Genomic DNA, 19363 nt, shown 5'->3' on the forward strand with positions numbered 1-19363 from the left:
CTTTTTTAAGGGTCTCACTATGTCCTCCACTCTTCTCAAATCCAATGAGTATCTTTCTGACCATTACTTGAAGTTTTCTATCAGTCATATTATGTATCTCCATTTTGCTGAGGTCTCTTGCTGTGATTTTGTCCTGTTCTTTCATTTGGGATATATTCCTCTGTGTCCTCATTTTCTCTGCCTCTTTGTGTCTGTTTCTGTGTGTTAGGAAAGTCAGCTTCCCCCCTGCTCTTAAAAGTAATGAAGTAGTCCTGTAGCCCTATAGTGTAGTGTCCCCTGTTTACCAGAACCTGGTGCTTAAGAGTATCTCCTTAGTGTGTTGCATGAGTGCTGCTACTGTGGCTGAACCACCTTTTCTTACAGTGGCTCTCTTTGCCTGTTGTAGGCAGTGTTTGGTCCTTGTGCTGTTAGTGAGCAAGTGTGGGGCTGCCATGAGCTTGAGTTGAGTCAGACCAGGTGTTTGCCAGAGATGGCAGTAGCACCAACTGGAGGGCACTTTTCCCAGTGTTTTCCCTGAGAAGCTTATGTTGGTGGGCACGGCCTGCAGTCAGACCAGATGTCTGCCCCCAGTCCACTGCTGGAGCTGCAGTCTGTGGTTATCATTTTATCTCTCTGGGGCAGGAGTCACTTTGGAGTGTCACTGGCCCCTGTCCAGGCTGCTTGTACACTGCCAGGCCTGTGGCACTGCCCTGGATTGGCTCTGGCCAAGTGGAGGGGGAAGACCTGTAAGGTACAGAGTGGGAGGGTAGCAGGGTTTGGTGTAAGCAGATTATGTAGCAAGTAACGCTGAGCTGTTTCCCACTGGGGGCTATATGTTTATATAGGGGAATGTGAGGAGGAAATGGCACCCACCAGCATCTCTTTTCTTGGAGGAGTCTCCCAAGGATCTCTGCCCCTCCAGGACACCTCTTAAATTAGTAAACTACTCTTCTTGTTTGCCTCAGAGATTTTTCAAACTGCTGCTTCTATGCTATATCCTTAGGGGCTGTTTGTTGTTCTTTGTCTTTTAAGGCAGGGTCTAGGCTCTCCCAGAGCCAAACCTGCCAATTTCTAAAATTCCAGGTTTTAAGTCCCACTGGTTATAAGAACTCATAAAATTCGGGCCCTCTGCTTTTCAAATCACTGTGCGGTTTATTTTCCCCATACAGGATCCCCTATGTGCGGGTCTTTTCCCTTCTCCATGCCCTTGGCTCCTTCCTTACTGCAGATAGCCCTACAGGTTCCTTTAGTTCCTAACTGACTGCATTTCCACCCTACCTACCCTCTTCAGTGTGGCCTCTTCTCTGCATTTAGTTGTGGAGTCTGTTATGCAGTCTTCAGGTCATTTTCTGACTTACTTACTCTGATAAGAATGTTATCTATATACCATGGGACGAGGTGAGCTGAGGGTCCTCCTGCTCCACTGTCTTCCAGTAATGATCATTTTAACATATAATTTCAGTACAATTATAATCACAAATCTGAAATTCTTATTAAATGACTTTTATTCCTCCATGAAACTATTATTCTAGAATTTGTACAAACAAGGTAAAAATCTTCACATAAAGTCAGGAGCAATCTCATGTTCATTTAACTATCCCATATTTTTAATTATTCATTTCCTTAGTAAATGGTCCTTGAATTTGTATTATGCTAGGCACTGTGTAGGCCTGGAGATTCAGAGGTGAACAAGATACAACCTTATCCTCATAGAACTAAAGGCTTTTCCAGAAGAAATGCCTATAAACGTAGAACTGAAGAGTGGCTAAGAATTGGTGGAATATAGGGGCAGATTGGTGGGGACAATGCTGGAGGAAATATTTGCGACCGAACAGCATAAGTAAAAGTTGGCTAATTTGAGAGGATATTGTACATATGGTGAACAGCTAGTAATTTCTGAGTGACTAGAGTGCAGAATACAAAGGATATAGAAAATCCTGTGGGAAGGGTTAAGACATAAGCAGTCAGGTTGTGAAAAATGTTGAAGCTGTGTTAAGGAATTTGAGATTTATCCTTAGGATGATGAAGCACTACTGAAAAATTTTGAAAGAGTGTAACATCACATTTGTATTTAGAAAGATATGTTGGTGGCATTATGGAGTAAGAGTTGGTGGGAAGTAAGCTTGGGGGCACTTGGAACAGTGATGACATGTAATAATTCAGGATGAGAGATGGTACTGGATCAGACTATAGCAGTGGGGGTGGGGAGAATTAGATTTAAGAAAAATAGGTTAAATCAGTAGGATGAAGTATGTGATTAGATGTGGGGAATGAGAGAGAAAGAGGAGTCAAGGATGACCAGCTGTCTGGCTTGAGCCACTGGGTCAGTGGTTGTTACTACTCATTGATGTAAAGAAATTACCAGGTAGGGCTTTGGAAGTGATTCTCTCTTTGGTCTATAAGAACTCTTCTGAGTCCAATCATTTGTGATTCTTGACTAAGAAAGCTTATTTTACATCCTGCAGATTAGACTATTTTTACTGCCACTTACTTAAAAGTGGGAAGGAAGTAAACATGTCATTCCCAAGATGTCCGTATCTCTGACTACTCAAAGACTTCAAAATAATAGTTAAGATTTGTTAGAGTTCATTGGTTTGTTTGTTAGAGAGAACCCTGTTTTCTATAGGCAGTGTATAATTTTGTCTAGTTACATATATAACTTAGTTATGTATAGCCCTTTATAGTCAATATAGTCTTGTGTTAAATAGCTATAATGATGACAGAGCCATTGTTGTCAAGATGACAACATAAATATAATATTTAACTAAATTAATACATGTTAAAGAAAATATTTAACTCTTTAACTTATTGCCAATGGGAATACAAAATGGTACAGTCACTTTGAAAAAGACAGTTTGACAGTTTCTTATAAAAGTAAATACACTTTACCATATGATATAGAACTACTCCTTGGTATTTGCCCAAAGGAGTTGAAAACCTATACACACATGTTTATAGCAGCTGTATTCATAATGACCCAAACTTGGAAACTTGGAAGTGTTGCTTCCAAGATACTCTTTGGTAGGTGAATGGATAGTCTATGATATATCCATACAGTGGAATACTGTGCAGTGCCAAAGAAAAATGAGCTACCAAGACATGAAAAGACATGGAGGAACTTTAATTGCATATATATATATATAATGATTCCAGCTCTTTGACTTTATGGTAAAGGCAGAAGGATGGAGGCAGCAAAAAAGGTATACGTATGTAGTTGCCTTGGGTTGGGGGCAGAGAGCTCAGAGGATTTTTTAGGATAGTAAAACTCTTCTGTACCATACTGTAAATGATAGATACATGCCATTGCAAATTTGTTAAAACCTTGAAAATATATATTACCAAGAGAGAACCCTTGTATAAATTGTGGACTTTGGGTGATGATGCATGGATCTTCCATTTATTTAGGATTACCTTTTACTCAGAGACACACGCAAATTTTTTTTCCTGGCATCTACAGTATTTGTTGGAAATGCTGCTTATATCTTTTATATTAGTAACTATAGGACATTTCTTCCAACTACAAATCAGTACTTAATGGTAGATTCATGTTACTGAAGGGTTTGGATTTTATGCTTAAAATTATTTTCTTTAAAAAAGAAAAGGACCTTTATGGTAGTTCCTGTTTTTATAAGATAACTTCATTCATTATTGCCATTTTCCTTAAGTAGTTTACCTAAGGTCACATATAGTTTAGTTTATATTTTGTAAACTAAGTATTTATATTCAATATTTATGCTCTAGAAACAGAACAGCTAAGATTTTCTATGTTATGAGGATATTGAACCCTCTTTGCCTTTTTAAGATTTTATTTATTTATTCATGAGAAACACATACACAGAGAGAGAGAGGCAGAGACACAGGCAGAGGGAGAAGCAGGCTCCATGCAGGGAGCCTGACGTGAGACTTGATCCCAGGTCTCCAGGATCACACACCGGGATGAAGGTGGCACTAAAACTGCTGAGCCACCGGGGCTGCCCTAGAATGACTTTTAATCAGGAAGTCAAATCTGGCTAAGTACCAGATAGTACTCTGAGTGCTACAGTAAAATAGTGAATATGAATCCCTTTTAGTGTTAACCCTTCTTCAGGGATGAGTAAGGAGATAGCAGTACTTAGCAACTACATGAATTGTGGCATCAGTAATAGAGGAAAAGCATTGCGGGAGATGATGAGTTCAGTTTTGCAAGCATTGAACAAAGCTGCTGGTTACTGAAACAGCTGAGTACAGGTTCTTGGTGGGTAGTAGGAATTGTGATTTGAAATTCAGGGCTTGAGATCATCTTGAGGGTTTTCTTCTATGTCTGATGGAGACAGAAAGGAAGGCTTTGTTTTTCCTATAAGGAAGAGAAAAATTCTACTCTTCCCTCCTGTTTTTATCCATGGTTGTTTTGTTTTTTGCTAATTTTTAAAATTTGAGAAAGTGGTTAAAATGGTTTTTTTTCACCCTACCGTAGGTGACTTGACTTTTTTCTTAACTTTTTAAAGTATGCTAGACAGTAGCTTTGGGATCTAGGAAGTTCCTCAACAGGTCAAATTGTCTTCTTCCTAAGATATGTGGACCATGATTTCATAGGTTTGTGCTATCCCCCAATACCATTTTAAGAACTGGAATCCCTGCAGCAGTTCATTTTAAAGCCTGAATGCTCTAGCATTTTAGGGGAGGGCCTTGAGGACCTTTGGATAAAAGTGCATCTTGATGAAGAGACTTAGAGGCCACTTTCACTTAGCAACAATTACATCAATGGAGCCATTCTAGCTGCAAAAAACTTCAGGTAATTGTTGGAATAATAATACTTCTGTTCGATTCTTATAGGAAGATTTTCTTTCTCCGTGAATCTTAGTAACATTTTTTGGCCTGTTTTGCTCATATAACCATTTCATAGACCTTGAATCAGGGGGGCATTAGTAAAACAGATGAACCCTTTTTCCTAGCTTGTAATTTATATCTTTTTTTTTCTTTCTTTTTTAAAATTTTACTTATTTATTCACAAGAGAGACACAGAGAGAGGCAGAGACATAGAGGGAGAAGCAGGCTCCCTGCAGAGAGCCTGATGCGGAACTCAATCTCAGGACCCCAGGATCATGACCTGAGCCAAAGGCAGACACAACCACAGAGCCACCCAAGCAACCCTGTATCTTTTCTTTAAAGAACTAGTTGATTTCTTTTGCAGGTGTTTTGTTGTGTTTTGTTGAAGAGGATAAGAGGAAGAAAGTGGTATTCTTGTATATGTTCCTTGGTATTGCTGTGCAAACTAAATGGAGTTACTTGTTTCTGACTCCTTATAGTTTTTTTTTTTTTTATGAGAGTTTTGGCAGGAAAAAGTAATGAATGGAAATGAAGGGAAAAGCCTGTGTTAGCTCTGAGCAAATAACTGCTTCCTTGAGTCATACATCAGAATTGTTTCAGGTTGAATCATCTTAGAACTGTAGCCCTATCGTGTTACTTGTCAGCTATAAATATTTTAATGCTGGATGCCTTTCTTTTGTTCCTGAAGGCAAAGGGTGGCTCCCTTGGTATCCTTTTAGCAGAAAATAAGTTCTTTAGCAATAGGAAGGATTTGTTTATACTGTATAACATACAGCATCAAATAATAATATTAATACGCTTTCCCAGAAATATATTGCATAAAAGATCTTCACACAAGATAGGTCTCTACTAATACTAGTGTGTTGTTATTATGTAATCTGTATTTTATATATGAGGAAACCTTTGCTCAAATAAATTATGATTTGTCCTAAACTATTAGAACCCAAGATAGTCAGCTAGAAGTAGAACCTTGTTTTCTTGGCTATACTTATTACTTGAAAGTCACTATTATATTCTTCAGAATAATAAAATCATTTACTAAGCACTGGTAAACACATGGTACTTATTTGATTAACCTAAAAATTATGGACCCTTTCCTCTTAGGGAGTTTTTTCATATGTTAGCATACTTCAATGACTTTAAAACATTTTTTTTCCTTATCTCACATTTTATCAGAAAAGGGATAGTATGAAAAACATGGCTTAGAAGCAGAGTGCTTTGTTTATTCCTCATTATCAGAGGACTATAGATCTTGAATTAATTGCTAAGTTTATTTTTGCAAGTAAATAATCTGCTACTGTATTCTGTTCTTGGCAATATAATGCACAGTGCCTAATAAGAATTTGGTCTCTGTCCAGGTTCCTAGCACACAACTTCTAGAACCTGGTAATTTCCTAAGTAATAGGAGTGGGATCCTAATGAAGTAATGGTGGGCCCCTAGATAGCCTCAGGATAGGGGCTGGTTATCAGAGGACTTGAGTCAACTGGGCTTCTGGGGAAGGGAGGAAGTTAAGGATTTGAGTCATCACATGGCCAATGATCATATCAGTCCTGTGTATGTAGTGAAGCCCATTAAGAAGCCTAGGTACTGCAGGCACCTGGGTGGCCTAGTCAGTTAAACAACTGACTTGGTTTAGGCTCAGGTCATGATCTCGAGTTCATGAGATTGAGGCCTGAGTCGGGCTCTGTGCTGACTGCTTGGGACTCTCTTTCTCCTCCTCTCCCCCTGCCCCGCCCCCCAAATAAATAAAATAAATCTTTAAAAAAAAAAAAAAAAACTCTAAATACCAAAGGTTAGTGGAGCTTTTTGTTGATAAACACATTGTGTGTGTAGTGGTGGCAAGTCATATACCCCGATTCCACAGGAGAGAGCATGAAAGCACAGCATTCCCTCCCAGACCTCACTCTGTGTATGTCTCCATTTGTGTGATCCTTCTGATTTGCATCTTTTGTAATAAAACTGCAATCACAAGTAATAGTGCTTTCCTGAGTTTCATGAGTTGGTCTAGTGAATTATCAAACCTGATAGTCATGGGAACTTCCAAATGTATAGCCAACGTGTGAGAAGGGCAGGTGGGCTAGGGATCTCTGAAGTCAGGGCAGTCTTTTAGGGGTCCATGCCCTTTAACAGGTGACCTCTCCGCCAACACCAGGTGATTAGTGACAGAATTAAATTGAGGTACTTCCATTTGGGATTGAAACAGAATACATGTGTTGTGTATTCTAGATTTCCAGTGAATAAACTTCAGTAATTGAAGTGTATTTAGTGTTAGCTAAGTACAGTGTGGCTCTTTAATTTTGATGTGATCAAGGGATCCCGGGGTGGCGCAGCGGTTTGGCGCCTGCCTTTGGCCCAGGGCGCGATCCTGGAGACCCGGGATTGAATCCCATGTCGGGCTCCCTGCATGGAGCCTGCTTCTCCCTCTGCCTGTGTCTCTGCTTCTCTCTCTCTCTCTCTCTCTCTCTCTCTCTGTGACTATCATGAATAAATAAAATCTTTAAAAAAATTTTTTTTTGATGTGATCAAGAATGAAATGTGTTGTGAATTTCTTAGAAATTTAAAATTTACTAGATTGATATTGATGTGCTTTTATTAATATCTTAAACTTTTAAGATTACCATGGTTAGTGGTTTTTTATTGATGATTATTCCTCAGTAAGGTCTATAAATTTTCAGAGATCCTTCAGCTTTTGCTTGATTGGCTTTATGATCAGCCACTTAGACCTGCAAGATTGCTGACTGGATTTAGAAGTTGTATTTTTAGAAAGTTTAACAAGTCCATCATGGGTTAAAACCTGTAGTCTTGATTAGTAGCTTAGTAGTGGATGTGTGGCTTCTTCTATTGAAGAGTAGAGAGCATTCATAAAAAAAATTGGCAAACTCTGTCCCATATTTAAAGAGCTGCATTTATTTTGTACAATAAAAAGCAGTCTAGAGAGTTATCAAGAAATAGAAGGCATAATATAGTCAGGAACTGGTAACATAGTAAGAAGGTCAGTGCTAACACGAATAAAAAGCCAGGGTAATCCAGAAACACATAAATAGCTAACTGCTCTAACAATAACCCAAACTATCAGTGGCTTGAGACAATAAAAGTTTATTTCTCATTTAATGTTTAATCTAATGTAGGCCAGGGTGGGAGGGACTCTATTTTGCAGAGACATTAAGTGACCCAAGTTTTCTTCCATTGAGTGACCTTCCTATCTCTTTACGGTCCTATTTCTATTTGCATTTAGCTGATAGATGGCAGAGGACGGACAGGTATGTGCCTCAGCCTGGAGGTGACACATGTCACTTCTGGTTATTTTTCGTTGGCAAGAACTAGTGATTTGACCCTCACCCAGATGCAAAGATATTGGGAAGGAGAGAACATGGTTGTTAGCACCTGTAGTCTGTCACAGATCCAGGATCAGTGGTAGTTGTACTCTGGTGCTAAGGTAACTGGCGTGCCTTATCCAAGTGAGAATAGTGTGGGACCATTTCTACGAGTACAAGGTGGGGAAAAATGTAATGGAGTGAATGCAATTTTTAGGAGTTCCGTGTCATGTTATACAGCCTTACAAGGATAAAGTAGATAAACTTGCTGGGGATAGGAAGAATGGTTACCTGGGGGAGTATAACCTGTTTTAGCCATGATGGCATATGGAATGGGCAAAGTCAGCTCTCTGGGAAGACAAGATAGGAGAATGAGAGATCCTCACAGGGACTGTACTGTACTAATCCTATCCAGAGCATCAGTCACTGTGCCAGGCACAGTGTAGACACCTTTTATCTTTAAAAAACAAAACAAAACAAAAGCCTTTCCCTTCCATATATTCTCCAATATTATACATTTCTCATCTTTCCAGCAAAACTCTGCAGAAGAGTTACTTATACTCTTTGCCTCTACTTCCTCTCTTTGCATTCTTTCTTGGAACACCCCAACCTTTCACATCCACCTCTCCACAGACTTCTCTTCAGGGTCACCAGTGACTTCCACGTTGTTAACTCTTTCTTTGTTAAAACATTTTCTTTACTTGGCTTTCATGATGCCCATGCTTCTGGCCTTTCTCTTTCCTTACTGGTTGCATTTTTCATTTACCTGTTTGCCTATTCCTCTTTCTCTTAATGTTTATTCTTGAGCCTCCCAAGAACCTGACCCCAGCCTTTCTCTCTTCACCTACATTCATTTCCTTGGTGATCTTATCCAGCCCTGTAATGTTAAATACCATCTGTTTGATGCTGAATTTTCTAACTTCTCCCTGAATTTTAAACTCACATTTCTAAATGCTTGATGAAAAACTTCATTTGGATATCTAATAGGCATCACAGACTTAACATATCTAAAACTGAATTCTTTATTCCAGCCTCCCAGCCCTCTGGTAAAAACCCTCTCCTTCTACATTGTTCCTCATCTTAGTAAAGAACTACCATATTCATCTAGGTGCTCAGACTAGAAACCGTGGGTATCGTGATATCCTTCTTGACTACGCCTTTTTCTCACATCTAATTTGTTAGCAAATCATATCTTTTATGTCTTCAAAATATATTTAGGATCTTACTGCTTCTCCTTACCCTGATGCTATTTCCCTGATCCATCATCTTCTGCCTAGATTATTGTATCATCTTCTGCCTAGATTATTGCAGAAGCCTCCTAAGTTCTTTCCATTTCCACTCTTATCCTCTACATTCTGTTCTTACAGCTGTCAGGGTGAGCTTATTCAAGCCAAGTCACTTCTGTCTTTAAAATATTATGCTGAGTGAAGTAAGTCAATCAGAGAATGACAAACATTATATGGTCTCATTCATTTGGGGAATATAAAAAATAGTGAAAGGGATTATAGGAGAAAGGAGAGAAAATGAGTGGGAAATATCAGTGAGGGAGACAGAACATGAGAGACTCCTAACTCTGGGAAACGAACAAGAGGTGGTGGAAGGGGAGGTGGGCGGGGGGTTGGGGTGACTGGGTGACAGGCACTGAGGGGGGCACTTGACGGGATGAGCACTGGGTGTTACGCTATATGTTGGCAAATCGAACTCCAATAAAAAAACATACAAAAAATAAAAATAAAACTTTTTTTTTTCCCTAAAAAATAAAATTAAAAAATAAAATACTCCAGTCGGGATCCCTGGGTGGCTCAGCGGTTGAGCTTCTGCCTTCAGCCCAGGGCATGATCCTGGGATCCGGAATCAAGTCCCACATCAGGCTCCCTGCATGGGACCTGCTTCTCCCTCTGCCTGTGTCTCTGCCTCTCTCTCTGTGTGTCTCTCATGAATAAATATCTTTTAAAAAAATTAAAAACTCCAGTTACTCCCCATAAATAAAGAGCTTACCATGGCCTCAGAGGCCCTGTCTTATCGGGCCCTGGTTACCTCTCTGACTTTGTCTACCATCTCACTTAAATACATTGCACTGACCTCCTTGCTGCATCTCAGCCGTGACAAGCTCATGGATACCTTAGGGATTCCGCACTTGCTGTTTCCTCTGCCTGAAATACTCTTTCCTGAGATGACCTCCTACATAGAATTGAGAGCACACTTGGAGCTAGGCTGTGTAAGTTTGAATTTTAGAGTTGTCTGACCTTGGCCAAGTTATTTAACCTTTTTTTGCTTCAGTTCCAACATCTATAAAATTATAAAATAGGAGCTACTTTATAGAGTAATTATGATGAAATGATTTAATATACGTAGAACACTTAGAATAACACCTGCTCTATAGTAAGCACTGTGTGTTAACTATGATAATTATTATTACTTCACTAGGTCTCACCTTAAATGTCACCTGCTCAGAGATTATTTAAATCGTGGTAGAATCATTAGAATGGATAATGAATATGCAGCCTTCTAGGGGATCTATTTCGAAGAGGACAGCTCACTGTGATGTAGAAACAACCCATGTGTAGGAAATGTCTTTTTGTGAATGTCACAGGAGTACCCCTTCGTTGTTTTTTTTTTTTTTTTTAACCAACACGTGGGATCCCCTTGCCCCTGCTTTCCTTTCCCTAGTCAGTCTCTCTTGTAGGATCTACTGCTGTCCAGTATTCCCTCTACAACTCCAGATCATGTCAATTCAGGCAGGGATCTTTGGAGACAGACAGTTGGGGACCTGTAGTGATAGACATAAGAGAGAGAATTACCTCACCACTACATCCTCCCTTCCTTTTTGCCTCAGTATGGATTTCATAGGCAGCATCCATAACTCTCCATTTTCTCCTCTCACCTTTACCAAAATATTGGGAAAAATTTATTGACTTTAAATATTGTATCTACTATTACCTGTGTGGGTGCATGCTTGTGTGTGTGTGTGTTTAAACTTTCCCTTTAGAGTGAAAAGGAACAAAAGGAAAAGGGCAAAAGAAATTACCTTTTAACTTCCTATTTGTTCTCATTGTTCTTATCAGCAAGCTTTCTTTAAAACATCTAGACTTCTGTGGTATCCTTTGGGGACAAGAGGATAGGGAAGTATTGTGAGGCTTGCCCTTGTTTTGTGGAGAAAATACTCAGTCATCTGAGATGACAGGCTACAATGGAAATGGATAATGAGGGAGGGAACTTACTGAGGCCCTGGAAGCAGGTAGGTTTAGAGAAAGAGGGTAATGGGACCACTCAGGCTGAGAAGGCTCCAAGGTTGACGCATATCACAAACCCTTCTCCACTTGCAACCCTATATACAAGTGGTAGAAATTCTTACCCAGTGGCTTGGAACTGGGAGTACCTACTCTCAGTGCACTGAGAGGAAGTATGGAGCCACTGAAAATCCAGATCTAATGCTCCCAGCCACAGTGAGAAGAGATGTGTTCTTGGTATTCTAGCATCATCTACAAACATAGTAGCAGGCTCTTTATATTATGACATATTTGAGATGCTTTATGGAAGTTAAATTTTTGGAGCTCAGTCCTTCTAGAACTACACATTTACACTCTAGTATATTTATTTGTCACATTTCGATTTTATTTTATTTTTTATTTTATTTTACAGTGAGGGAGAGAGTGAGCATGAACTAGGCAGGGAGGAGCAAAGGGAAGGGGAGGCAGACTCCCCACTAAGCAGGGAGCCCAATGCGGGGCTTGACCCTAGGACCCTGAGACCATGACCTGAGTCGAAGACAGATGCTTAAGTGACTGAGCCACCTAGGGACCTCTTTTTTTAGTTATACATTATCTTTTTACATATATGTACTATAAAGTAAGCTTTCAAGTCCAAATTTGATATAACAGTGATTCACATTATAGCTTTGTATGAAGCAGATGCACTTATTTCATTGGAAATTTTCTAAAATATTTAGACCATGGTTTATTGGATTTTAGTAATCTGGAGGCGAGGATAAAATAATTGAATATCTAAATCTACTAAAAAGATTTTTGCTTATATATAATTCTCTAAGTTGACCTAGAATAACTTTCATATTTTTCCTTTTTTTTCCCCTTTGGTAAAACCAGAAACAGGAGCTATATGAAGTAATTGAACTATTGGTAAATATTCCTAGTGATATTCTCAGCACCCAAGAGTTTCTGTCTTAATTAGGACAGAATAGCCTTTAGATGAGATAGGCCAGAATTGTGAGACCAGTTAATGGATTAGTCTCCCTACTTTGCATCTCATTTTTGTGAGAGTAATATTTTCAGTTGTAAAGTCCAAGTGGGGAGATTTTTGTGTCATGGCCTAATACTTCCCTATTCTGCTACATCTGTACTCATTAATGAGTAGTAGTTCTTGTAAACCAGAAAGGAAAAACAAAAACAAAACCCTATCGTATGTATTTAATAAGTGAGGCCTGCTTCTTGAATTCTTCCTTGCTAGTCCCAATCATAACAATTGTTTGCCTCCCAGAAGTGTGCAGTATCCTGGAGGGGAGTATACTGACTTGTGTGCCCACTGGGGCACCCTCAGCCAGTGACCTTGTACACTGCCTGGGTGTATGTGTGGGGGCTATTCAGAGGTCTGTTTTGGGCCATCTTTCCCTGATGATAAATGTCAACATGCCATCTGGCTGTCTGGAAAGATCCAGATAACCTCCTTGGTGATTTCAGGGTGTCTTTGGCCTTTTGTAATGGATCAGTTCCTTTATTCCTTCAGTTCATGAGTTCCAAAGGCTTCCTTCCCTAGTTCTTTGTTTTTGTTATTGTCTTGTGAAGGGAGAGTGCACAGAGTTTCTGCAAACCTTGATTGGGATATTTCTGTATCCACTCTCACAATATATGTGGGCAAATACCCTCCCAGAGTAGAAGTGTAGCCTTTGTCCTAAGACCATTCAGACCTTTGAGGTATAGATAGAAAGATTCCCTGGCAATTAGGACCCTACATTATCATTATTTAGCTCTTTAAAGGGAGGACTGGATATCTAAAATTTGTAGACATCTGGATAACCTATTCAGAAGTTTTTACACTCTTCAAAGCTGCCAAGTTACAGAGGTCTAATGTGAGTTTCTTAACTGCCTATGTCCTTACTGTAGTAATTTTCCTCCAAGAGTTGACACTTCTGGTTAATAGCACATAAAGGGATGATTGATTAAATGGAACCTCAGTACAGAGCATACTTCAATTCATGTTTGCATAGAGTGATTTCCAAAAGGTAGGTTACTTATAAGATTGCATACTGTATGATTTTGTCCTTACATAATGGAATGCTTTTTTAAAACAGACTTGATTTTTAGAGCAGTTTCAGGTTTTAGAAAAATTGAGATGATAATACAGAGTTCCCATATAGCCCATATCACCCCAATCACACACATTTTTCCCTATCATTAACATCTTACAGTAGTATATTTGTTACAACTAACAAGTCAATTGATATATGATTATTAACTAAAGTCGTATGTACTCTATTCAGATTTCTTTAGTGTTTACTTAAAGTCCTTTTTTCTCTTGGGGGATCTCATCCTATATAACACATTATATTCAGTTATCTTGTCTCCTTGCACTCCTCGTGGGTGTGACTGCTTCTCTGACTTTGCATTTTGATGTCCTTGGTAGTTTGGCGCAAGTAATCATCAGGTATATTGTGGATTGCTTCTCTTGGGATTTATCTGATGTTTTTCTCCTGATTAGACTAGAGCTGTGAAATCCTTTGGTAAGACTGTTTAGCTTTGTAAGAAATGGCCATGCTGTCTTCCAAAGTGGCTGTATCATTTTGCATTTCCACCGAGCAATGAATGAGAGTTACTGTCACTTCATGTGTTTGTCAGGATTTGGTATAGTCATTTTTTTTGGACTTCAGCCATTCTGATAGGTTGTGCAGAAGTTGAGATGTAATTTTTAAGGTTGGTCATTTAGTCTTGCTATCATATTTTATCTGACTTTGGAAGCCTTGGCTTTCTCCTGATATTTCTCTTCAAATCAGCATTGAGAAGAATATATGTGCTTTTTTCCCATGTGAATAATTGTTAACAGATGTTTAGTATTTCGCATAATACATTAAGATAAAATTACCTATTTGTGCTTTCTTATTAAAAGTAGCTTATAAGCTACATACTATTAGTGTTAAGCTACATTCCATTGATGTTAATGTCTCATGTTTAATTGCTTTTGTTTAATTTGTTATTCTCATTTTCCATTCTTCAGAGTCATTTTGCTTTTGTGTTTGTGTTTCTTTGTTTATAAAGTTTTTTGTTTCTGTTACATTATGTAGTTTTGTACCAATGGCTAGAAGCAGATCGTCATGGCAAGAGCCAAGATGCTGCAAATACGACTTCAGGTAAAAATAAAATAAAAGTAAAAATAAAAATTGAGGTGTTAGAAATCCTTATTTTAATTCACCCCAAGCCCATAATAATTGATTTTTTGTTTTCATTATTGCTTGGGTAAAAAATAGGTATTATTTTGTATTTTTGTTCTCTCATCTGCATCTTAATTTTTATAAAGACCTCATTTGCTTCATGCCTTGAAAAAATTATTCACTAGTCTTAAGCTCTCTTGGCAGATATATACTATTTTCTGAGGAGGAAAGGCTGAATGAATTGCAGCTTAAATTTAGTAGCAAGTTACTTAACAGTATTACTTGGAATTAAGTTTATATGTGTTTGTAGTGGGGGATATTAATATTTGCACAAATTTACAATCCTTGATCATTTCAGGATAGTGTTAAAAAAAGGTAGATTTTAAGTTAAGTAAAGGATGTTTGTGTATAATTTCAATTGCCTGGGAACCCAAATTCTTAGACTGATTCATTTCTCCTGCTAAGTCTTAGAAGTAAATTCTAAGTTAGAAATTCATTTTTAATATGGGTTCAAAATGAAAAGACTAGATTGTTCACCCATCTCCCATCTTCAGAAGGCTTCTTAAAGATTCTCTTCTTTGCCTATTAATAGTAATGATAACTACATCCACTCATGTCTAAATCCTTAACAGTGTTATCAGAATTTCTACATAGTTGGTTCTTCCCTTAATTTACTTCAAAATGATATTTGCCAAGACAGCTATTTATATACAGCAACGATCTTTCCTATTGCCCCCTTTTTCCTGGCCGTCTAGTAAGTGGTGGTGGTGGCAATGGTGGTGGTAGTTCTATATTTTCTTTTCTTAGATTTGTGTTTCTTTTTAGTGAGTGTTTCCATTTTTTTTGCTTTTGTGAAATTTTTTCTCTCTGAAAAAGGTGATTTTCCTTCTCTCTCTTCTGGTGATTCCATTGTGCTTCAAGAGGGTGTGGTGTTCCTTAGTTAATAGAACAATTATATTGAAAATGGCACTCTCATGACTTTTCTGAGTTATCCTCTGCCCATTAATAACTTGATATATGAGTGAAGATAATGTTAGTATTTTACCAGACTCAGGCAGGAATTCATTAAAAGGTAAGTGTTGCAAGGAGTTATATCTTACATTATGTGCCGCTTATTCTGTTCACAAAGTGTTTCACATTTTATTGACACTTATGATAAAAATAAACATTTCTGTGGGTGGGTGAAGGAGAGGAATTCTTGGTTGCTGTATATTATCTGAGGATATCCTGTTCCTGAGTCGATAGCAGAGTCAGAAGCATAGACCTTTAGGACCAAGAGAGAATTTTTGTTTTGTGTTTTCTGTGATTTAAAGTGAAGGGAAAGTAGTATTTTTTTTTCTTTTTTTAATGAAGAAGTAATCAAAAAATTATTAGTGTTTGCATGAAAATCTAGTATCAGCTTAAAGATGTCGTTTACCCTTCCTGAAATCAGACATTCTGAACCCTAACTCTTCTTCAGGCACACTAACTTGTGGACACTTCCACATTTTTCCATTGATTTTGTAAGCATGCTCTAGAGGCATGTTGCAAAAATTCATAAACTATCCTCAGGGATGCTTTTAACAGTTTTTCTTCTAGCTGTGAAAGCTATCTATCTCTTAGAAGATGGAAATGTGGAGTAGAAAGATAGAGATGAAGCATTTGCCTAGATAAGTAAGAAGAATCCAAAGGAAAATAATCATTGGTCAAGGGCTAAAATTACAAATAGTAGGTTAGTTGCTGCAGCAAATCTGTTTAAACTCTGTGCCTTTATTCAGAAAAGCTTCTGTGTATTTTATATCACAGTTTCCAACAAGATTTTAGAGTGTGACATTTCCCTCCTTTGTGATCTGTTAAGTTTTGCACTAAAAGGTGTTTTGGTATGCATCTTTTCATACTTTTACCAAAAATGAAAACTGAGTCTAAATGCCCAATTATGATTTATAAATTACTTTGATATCTTTACTCATACAAATACTGGTAAGTGGCATTTATCTTTTGATATGACAGTTTGTGTTTTACGCTTAATTAAAACTTAAGTGGAAAAAACACAGGAGTCAGAATGATATTCCAAGGTCTTCTAATTCTTCATTCTCAACTTTTTGACATTGAGAATTGAAGAGCCATCCATCCTAACTTTTTTTTTGTATATTTTTTTATTGGAGTTCGATTTGCCAACATATAGTATAACACCCAGTGCTCTTTATGGAACTAAGGCATTTGGGAGAAACCGGTCTCCCGGGAATTAATTTGGTCAAGGAGATAAAGAACTGAGGTGACAGCTATAATAGAAGTTTTTTTAAATATGTAATAATCAAAGTATAGCCTCCCTTAATTTTTTCCAGAATTTTGGCAGGTAATAAATTTGGCTTAGAATAGCTTGTTTCTTTTCATAGGTTTAGGGTGTTTAAAATGTTCTGTCTACTAAACTAGACAACTCAGTAATGATGTTTCTAATTCTGTTCATTCTGTTACTTGTAAAAGCCTGGGTACAGTCACATTTGTCAGATTTCTGTGGAAGCACAAGCAAGATTGCCTCCTTGAGCATGGCAGCATTGTATATCCATGTATAAAATCTCAGGATCAGAAGTATGATTCAGGATGCTCAATTTGGGATGTTTCTTTAATAAATTAGATGTTTCCAAGTAGATATTTTATCACTATATATTGAAACAACAATAATTAGGTTACAGCAAAGATCATTTTGGTAGATTTTGATTTTTAGTATTGTTATCTGGCCAGGATGCTGAAATTCAGATTCTGAAGTTTTAAATGCAGATCCTTTATTAACAGTTCCTTTCAGTTGTCCATTGAGGATTTTACAGTTCAGACTATTAGAGGTAGAAATTGAATCAGATTTCAACATTATTAGTCAATATATCTATAAAATAAAAAATAAAACTATGACATGTTTGAAAAAAAAATTTAGATATTAGCTAATTATTAATTATTTATTATAGGTGAAAATTTTGACCAGAGTCCTTTGAGAAGAACATTCAAATCTAAAGTGCTGGCACACTATCCTGAGAATATAGAATGGAACCCTTTTGATCAAGATGCAGTGAACATGGTATGTATGTTTTTTCCATCTTTAGCCTTTTTGTTTCGTTAAGATGACAATAGTAAAAAAAAAAAAATGACAATAGTAAGTATATTTTGAATGTTTACATTATTTTATTGAATGTTTTAAATAAACAGTTCTGTAAGGTGGATAATATTGTTCTCATTTTATAGACATGGAAAATGAAGCTCTGAGAAGTTACTTCCCTATAGTTTCCACAGCCAATAAGTGTATACAACAGACTTTCAAAGCCCATTTTTTTTTAAGTTTTTATTTAAATTCCGGTTAGTTAACATACAGTGTAGTATTAGTTTCAGGTGTATAGTATAGTGATTCAATACTGACATACATCATCTGGTGCTCATCACAGCAAGTGCCCTCCTTACTCCCCATCACCTATTTCCCCAATATCCCACCCATCTACCCTCTGGTAACCATCGGTTTGTTCTCTATAGTTAAGAGTCTTTTTTGTTGTTGTCTCTCTCTTTTTTCCCCCTATGCTCATTTATTTTGTTTCTTAAAGACCACATATGAGTGAAATCATATGATATTTATCTTTCTCTGACTGACTTTTTTCACTTAATAACATAATACTCTCTAGCTCCATCCATGTTGTTGCAAATGGCAAGATCTCATTCTTTTTAATGGCTGAATAATATTCCATTGTGTGATTACTACCTCTTCTTTATCCATTCATCAGTTGATGAACACTTGGGCTATTTCCATAATTTGGCTATTCTAGATAATGCTGCTGTGAACATTGGAATGCATGTATTCTTCAAAGCCCATTTTCTTTTCCTACTATTAAGCTGTGTTGTGGGTTTGTATTAATTATACATAGATGCTTTGATAAACAGTAATATTTGTTTGCCTGGAAAGGAGCCTGATAGAAGGAGCGTGATTACAGTTTTCATATTTCAAGGAATGTTGTATGATGGGCCTGTAATTTATCATATTCACAGAGTAAAGAGGAAAAGGAACTTCAATTCATCATTTAGACATTAGTAGAAATTTATTTATAACGACTCTGAATTAATGCAATGAGTTACCAGTGGTGATTATAAGTACCTTTAGAGGGTCTTAGAAATAGTCATAGTTTTCAGATTATTTAGGAAGGGTCCTAACTAAAAGCCTGGGTAATATTTTGGGATTCCATGAATGGAATTCTTTGATTATAAAAACCAGAGTGCCCTAAAGTGAGCAAATCAGATATCAGGCATCATAGGCACAGAAATAATTAACAGTGGACTGAGACATTGATAGCTGTAGAGTGTTTTGAGTATTTTAAAGGTAGAGCCAACAGATCCCATTATGCTATGATACTATAAGGGAAAGAAATTAATATACAGTAGATACCTGCTAAATAGTCATGTAAGTTACTTTTGCATACATGCTTACATGTGCCCATTGAGAGTTCTTATTCATATTTTATAGAGGTTACTAACCCATAGTTATGCAAAGAGTCTCAACGGTTAAATCCAGATCATTCTTACTCTGTAGCTGACTTTTTCCCTATCTACATGCTGCCTCCTCCAAAGAAAAATGATATAACTTAGTTTTGAGCTGCACCTTAAAATGATGTGGGTCACATTGGACCTTTTGTGATATTTCTGTATCACAGTAAATTCATTCCAGTCTCAGTTTGCTGCAAAGAGGGAGTAACATGGTACTTTTTCTAAGTACAAATGCCTAAGGCACTTGGCACTTTGACTTTGATTCTTCACAGAACACAGTATAGTTATTTCTCTAACCAGAGATGCCATTTTGCTGGAATACTGTGAGGCCTAGCCTCATCTTTGGTGAAGACAGCATCATAGATATTAAGTAGAACACAACTGTTTGTT

The 19363-nt window shown here is 37.4% G+C and overlaps 1 protein-coding gene across 7 annotated transcripts in view; it reads left to right on the plus strand.

The window, feature by feature from the left end:
• Positions 1-19363, plus strand: part of DENND5B (DENN domain containing 5B) — a 199561-nt gene that overhangs the window by 69850 nt on the left and 110348 nt on the right. For 5 of the 7 annotated variants that reach the window (XM_049102304.1, XM_025455527.3, XM_025455529.3 and 2 more), the window contains exons 2-3: positions 14393-14458; positions 17419-17528. In XM_049102304.1, coding sequence (XP_048958261.1) covers positions 14393-14458; positions 17419-17528 — 176 coding nt within the window. The remainder of the gene's footprint in view (positions 1-14392; positions 14459-17418; positions 17529-19363) is intronic. The other 2 variants (XM_025455528.3, XM_025455532.3) reach the window with 1 other exon arrangement.

The sequence above is a fragment of the Canis lupus genome, chromosome 27, assembly GCF_003254725.2.
Source record: "Canis lupus dingo isolate Sandy chromosome 27, ASM325472v2, whole genome shotgun sequence".
NCBI classification, from domain to species: domain Eukaryota; kingdom Metazoa; phylum Chordata; class Mammalia; order Carnivora; family Canidae; genus Canis; species Canis lupus.